This window comes from Sapajus apella, unplaced genomic scaffold (assembly GCF_009761245.1).
Source record: "Sapajus apella isolate SASKATOON/1434 unplaced genomic scaffold, GSC_monkey_1.0 scaffold74, whole genome shotgun sequence".
Taxonomy (NCBI): domain Eukaryota; kingdom Metazoa; phylum Chordata; class Mammalia; order Primates; family Cebidae; genus Sapajus; species Sapajus apella.
This window is the reverse complement of record NW_022437014.1, coordinates 4,997,752-5,004,326: the sequence shown is the minus strand read 5'-3', so window position 1 is coordinate 5,004,326 and position 6,575 is coordinate 4,997,752. Positions and strand designations below refer to the sequence as shown.

Sequence of the window (6,575 nt, the reverse complement as noted above, 5' to 3'; positions counted from 1 at the left end):
TTCCATTCTGTTTTTTCCTTGTGGGGGCTATTTCTAAGACTCAATTATTATTATTATTTTTTTTTAGACAGAGTTTTCCTCTTTTGCTTAGGCGATCTCGGCTCACTGCAACCTTCGCCTTCTGGGGTCAAGTGATTCTTCTGCCTCAGCCTCCCCAGTACCTGGGATCACAGGCATGCACCACCATGCCTTGCTATTTTTTTTGTATTTTTAGTACAGACGGGGTTTCACCTTGTTGGCCAGGATGGTCTCGAACTTCTGACCTCAAGTTACCAACCTGCCTCGGCCTCCCAAAGTGTTGGGATTACAGGGATGAGCCACCGTGCCAGGCCTCAGTTCTTATTTTCTATTCAGTCATGTATGTTGAAAAAAAAAAAAAAGAAAAAAAGACACACACCAGTGTTACAAAACCTTGTATTAATCATTTCCCTTCACTTTCAATATAACGTTGATATGAAATATAGCCATGATTCTTAGTTACATGGGAGGAAATGAATAATAAATACATTGTAGCAAGTTTGAACCACAAGGGTGTTTCACTGGTAACAACATTTGAAAACTGTACACTTGCAAAGAACAGCATCTTCAAACATTAGTATATCTGTATATCAGTAAAGCTTTTACATGTAACAAACATGCTCTTTCCATATATGACAAATTTAAAAAATATGCATTGCTTGGCAACATGAACTAGGCAAAAATATTTCTTTGTTCACTAACTTTATACAGGAAAACAGGACGAAAGGCATGCATGTACAATACAGATGCCTGCACAGGGCATGCAACGAAAGAAAGCTTTTTAAAAGTCAGCTTACATTAGGCATAAATACATGAGGGTTATATATTAATAAGGGAGGAAGTCTTCTGTTTGACATTAACATTCCTGTTTTCTTCCTATTCCTCCCAGAGGAATACACATTCACCTTTAAGTAAAGATAAAGGAATTACAAAAAAATAAAACTCACTTTGCAAACATCTCTGAGGACTTGTAAAAAAAAAAAAAATCAACATTAGTGTTATCACAGCTCCATGTGCAAATGATCCTTCTGCAGGTTCTTCCTGTAACAGGCACACCCGAGCGCCTTGGTCAGGCTGCTTCCCCAGGCCCAAGCTGGAGCTGACTGCCACAGACATCTCCAGGGGACCAATGAGACGGGGCTTGCTTTTCCTCCCCTCGCCTGCCTTCTGGTTGCATGTCTTTGCATTCAGCCCAGCTTGGCCCCCTAGCCCAGGCTCCTGGGGAATCCACATGTACAACCTTGCACCGGCAGTAGCTACAAGAGGTGCAGAAGAACAAAAGACCCGGAGAAGGCTCCCATCCCATAAAAGGCAGCCAAGGACACCTCAAAAGAAACCCTTGTTTCCCTCAGTGTCTCTTCAAATGAATGGGAGAGAGGGGGGCCCAGCTGTAGCTCCAATCCTGAGTACCAGAAAGGAACCCTCAATACACAGGATTTGAGAGCTCGGTGCAAAGAGCCGCCCCGACGGGCAGACCCAGCCATGTCTATTTTGCTTGCTGGCTCTGGTTTAAAAAGTGAAAACTCAAAAGCATGTGAAAAAAACAACAACAACGTATCAGCAGCAATGTTTCGTGTCTTGTACACAGTTCATGTGTTTCTTCCTATTCTTTCTGGTAAGAAACCACTATGAATAAAAAGCACCAATAAAACATCATACATGATAACAATATTGTAGGACACCACTGTCCCTGGGACAGTGTAGAGATGCCAAGTACACACTGCTTAAATCAGAACAAGGGGGAGAAACATGTAGTGAAATAGATTTTACTCTTTGATTTTAAAACTGTTACTATTTTCTCAATATAAAACAGTTGCATTTGGGGGGGGGGTCAATGGGTAAATACAAAAAAAGGCACTGCTGCTTTTATTACTAAATATCTGACTTCACAGCCTTATGCATGCAACTGTTTGATTCTTTTATAAATAAAATTCTTTTGCTTTAGGATTTTTAAATTGAGCTGTATACCTGTAGTCAACACAGGACTCAAAACAAGGTGGGGACAGGCTCTTAAAATTTATCAAACACTCAACTTAAAAAAAATTAAAACACTAATAGCAAAACACAACTAAGTAGATAAATCTATACACAGTCAATGAAAAATAAGCTTTTCTTCTTTAAAAAAAGAATTATGTTGTTATTAATAACAGACTTTATCATGGTTACCAGCCATAGCAAGTTAATAAGTAACATATCCAAAATAATATCTCTAATAATCAGATAACCATTGTTTCTATATTCAGTGAAGGAATAAATAGAAATTCAGATTTGCAAATACTTTAAGGTCTTCTTCCTTTTAAAGGATTCATGCTAATGTGATTGTGTTCACAATCTGTTTTCTGAATAACATGAGTCTTTATGGATATACGTGTTTTTGCAGCAGATCCGAATGCTTTTCTCTCTCAGCGACATGTGTAATACCCCGGTTTTTCCTCCTCTTCATTCGCTTTCTCAGTATCCTACAAACTCACATTCGCAAACCCTCTGGTCTTACCTTTGGCCTTCAACATTTGACCTATTCTTCCTGCCTGACATGTGATCAACCATCCCAACACATTCCCCAAGTAACACCGAGCTTGTTGAGAAAAGGGATGAATGTTAATGGCACTTGGTTAAAAATAATCAACTAAAAAATGCCATCTCTTTCTGTACATGGATTTGCATCTTTAGAACTTAGTCACCCAAGGAGAGGTCTGAACCTTTATTTTTTAATTCGACGCATGAAATTGTGGATTCAAGCCTTCTCTGCTCATGAAAGGCTTTCTGTGGTTACGTTGTTCTCACCTTCTTAGACTCAAAAGGACTTCAAAAACCTGGTGGCGGCATCCAAGGCTGGATTGGGTGTATGTTTTTGATCTTGAAAGTAAAAGAAAATTGTTCGGATTTCATTAAGGCCTTTTAGAACTGTATGTAGTTCATTAGCTTTTGAAAAAAAAAGTGAGGGCAGTGATTTCCATGGTCTGATCTTTTAAATTTCAACTCCGACTTCACACACACACACACGGCACCCGACTCATCCACTTAATAAGCAGGACTTGTACCATCTCCCTGATCTTGCCTCTGGCTGAGCACTCATACTTTCATTTACACAACCCAATTTTCCAGTGCGGAGCACAACTCCTCTTTGATTTCCTCTAATACCCTCCACTGCTGCACATTCTGAAACGTAGCCTTTCTTGCCCTTCATAAACAGAGCTATTACTTTGGGGTAGGTACCACAGTTTCTTAATCTCTCACCAAGTTAACGAGTGTTTTTTCCTCTCTGCTCTGTGGATGGACAAATCAACCAACACAGCAAATCCCTAATTCATATTGTGTGGATAGTGCTGTCATTTCCGTCGTGAAATCAACCTTTCCTCCATCTTTTAGTGCCCACTGGGGATGGTGGGGCTGTCCCGTGTGGGCCAAACATCTCCCTGCATGCGCTCTCTGGCACTTGCTGACCGACTCTCTGTACACTGTTCCTGGGCTTTTCTCCCCTCCTCCTGCTCAGCAGTGACGGGTGAAGTGGATGCAGCCTCCAGGCTCGAGTTCCTACGAGCAACCCCCACATAAAGGTTTTGAGCTCATTATCTGGGTATCAAACCTCTCACAAGGGGAAAAAAGTGCATCCTTGCCTTTTCTCCTCCAGTGGGACTTGTACCCAGCTGTGTGTGTGTGGAGCAAGGCTGGGAATGACAGGATGATGCCCCATGGTGGGGCGGAAAGAGAGGGAGGCCTGTCTGTGACAAGCAAATCCAGCACAGAAAGAGGCTGCAGGATTCTCTGAGAATCTCTGGGTGCCCTGTGAGCAAACCCATCACTGATCACATGATGCCTTCATCCTTGTGCTCTCACCCAATGCTGTGCTCATTCCGGCCACATCCGTGTCCTTCAAGTCCACCCATGCGCTCCTCCCACCTAATGGTGAAAGACGGACAGCTCAGGCCTACGTGACTGTGTCCATCTTCCCAAGAAGCAGAGCTCGGCAGCCGTTTTAAAAAGACAACTCTGCTGCTCTTATAAAAATAGAGGAAAAAAATGAATCCATAACAACAACAGATCCGTTACAAAAACCATAGTCTGAAGAGAGGTTCTATCCGAACTCTTTACACATTATGTACCCTTTAACATTCTTATGTAAACAATACACAAATCAAAGTTTAGCTGAAGTTTGCTGGAGGGAGTTTCTTCCTTCTTTCCCCTGTTGGCATGGGCCCTCTCTTCTGGCTGTTTCTAGCAGGGGCCTCAGCGACATCCAGTCCGGATTGGACTGGATATAAAAGGTGAGCCACTATCTTGCTTTGGGTGCATGTGCCCACGATATCCTTCCGTGGCCTGCCTGTGAGGCCAGGCCTTCCGAGAAGCCTCCCCTGGGCCAGGGCTTCTGCCGGCCTGTTGTGCGTCTCCTATCTCGTTCATCGCAGTACTGTTTCCCCTGCCCCCTTTCCATCCAGGGAGCTACCTGCATTCCCTCCACCCCCCTCCCAGTCTCAGAATTCCCTAGAGACCCCTCCCCAGCCCCACACACCAAACCATCCCAGGACAGAAACAAATGACAAAAGAACCAACCCCAGGTCTACTGATATGTTTACGAGGATGACCTACGCTCTCACAAAATCAAAACGGGAGAGGGACCAGGGGAAAAAAGGCTGCAGAGTATCTTGGAAGATTCTGTGCAGCCCTGAAGATGGCTGACACTGGACCCGCAGCAGTCGATTTCATGGCCAGCGTGGTCACTCTCATCTTCAGCTTCTAGATTGTGGAGGTCCGGTCAACCCCGTCTGGGAGAGAAAGCAGCAAACAATGGGCACAGCTGAGAAAAACAATCCTGTTCGTGCCCACCTATGCCAGCAGCATGCATGATGGGCCTCCCAGTCTCTGAGGACAGATAAGGGCTCCTAGGTTCGCATGTTCATTCATTCATATACCCACCTACTCGGTATCTGGGGAATAGCTATTTTTGCCAGGAGCCATAGTGAAACCTGAGAATCAAGATGAAAATATGTAATCCTCGCTTTCTAAGTACTTATGTGTGAGGGTAGACACAGACATGTGGGCAGACAATAATGCTATATGTGATCATTGCAATAATGGAATATGTACCGAGATAGCAGGGATATGCAGGAAGGAGTGATGGCTGCCCAGTTGGCCTTGGAAGTCAAGGACAGTTTCACAGAGATACAAAATGACTTCTGTAGCTGGTGCTGGCAGGAGAGGAGGGGGGTGAGGATGGCATGTGGTGCATGCAGAGGCGGGATGATAGGTCATCGAGTGATGAGGCTGAGGTGCATTGGAGGTTTAGGATGAAGGATGGGGAACGGAGTGGAGGAGATGGTGTCGAAGAGCCAGGCAGGGGCTGCAACAGACATGCAGGTGGACCTGTGTAGCTCACATCCCTTTCTTTGGCAGCCTCTCCTTCTCACCCCATGTCCTTGATGAGAGACTGGGGACAAGGCAGCTGTGACCCTGTCCACAGCCGAGCAGACCAGAGGGATGGATACATCTGGCCCACACAAATCTGATTCTCTGTCTCGAGAATCTGATCAAAGGCAGAGATGTCCGAGGTAGGTGTTGTGGACACTTAGAACTGAACAGTCTCATGGAGGTGGAAGAGTGCTGAGGCCACCCAGAATCTGCCAAGTCTACATTTTGGAGAAGTAGAAAACCCGGGTTACACAGAAGGCAGGGGATATGCCCATCAGAGGAGCAAGGCCATGAGTAAGAGAGGGGAGCAGACGGCTGCGGGGAACCTTTTTGGCTGTCTGGTTACACGTAGGTTCTAGGAGGGTCCCTGGGAGCAGACCATAAGGGTCTTACCTACCATGAACAAGAGTTTAGAGGTAGATAATTGGGGGATTATAAGCAGTAATCAGATTTAATTTTAGAATGGTTTCTCTGACAGCTGCATCAGATAACCTGAGGCAGGATAAGGCTGGTGGCAGGTGGACCAGTTAAGAGGGCCCTATAATGGTCTGTGCCAGAACCGACAAGGGTCTTTTCCAGTGAGCAGAGTGGCATGGATTAGCCACCACAGTCGGTAGTAATAACTGCATTCAGTGACCACGAAATGTGGGTGAGACAGGGAGGGAGGCGGGGTGCCTCCCTGCCTTTCTGGTGTCCCAGCGCAAGCCCCAATATCATAGAACTGGTCCACCAGATGCAGCATCTCTGTTTGCTTGGCAGAATGCAGGTGTGAGACGAGAGCTGCAGTATGTTCCAGGGAAGGCTGGAGGACACAGTGACAGAGGGGGGTGCTGAGGCCGCCGCAGGGGGTTCCCGGCCTCCTGTGGGTGGTGCCAGGATGGCAACTCTGCCAGCAGGGCCTTGGAGGAGAAACGCTTCTTTAGTTGAAACTTCTGAGATAACTGTAGGTTTACATGCAGTTGCAAGAAGTAGTCCAAAGAGACCTGGCGTACTTGTGTATAAATTCTGTATGATTTCAGGGGAGATTTCTGAGAAAGGAAGCAATGGTCCCTGAGTGTGTCAGATCACCTATCCTAAACGTCAGCCTCTCTTCTTCCATCCCTGTCTTGCGGGAGGAAGATGTAGACCTCTCTTCTTCCATCCCTGAGTCA

At 45.5% G+C, this 6,575-nt stretch overlaps 1 protein-coding gene across 5 annotated transcripts in view; it reads right to left on the bottom strand.

Annotated features, from left to right (window-relative positions):
• Nucleotides 1–400: 400 nt before the first annotated feature.
• The window catches only part of SAMD4A (sterile alpha motif domain containing 4A), a 231,975-nt gene continuing 225,800 nt past the window's right edge, over nucleotides 401–6,575 (bottom strand). For 4 of the 5 annotated variants that reach the window (XM_032251116.1, XM_032251118.1, XM_032251117.1 and 1 more), the window contains one exon: nucleotides 401–4,781. In XM_032251116.1, coding sequence (XP_032107007.1) covers nucleotides 4,753–4,781 — 29 coding nt within the window. In that variant the 3' untranslated portion in view covers nucleotides 401–4,752. The remainder of the gene's footprint in view (nucleotides 4,782–6,575) is intronic. The other variant, XM_032251119.1, reaches the window with a different exon arrangement.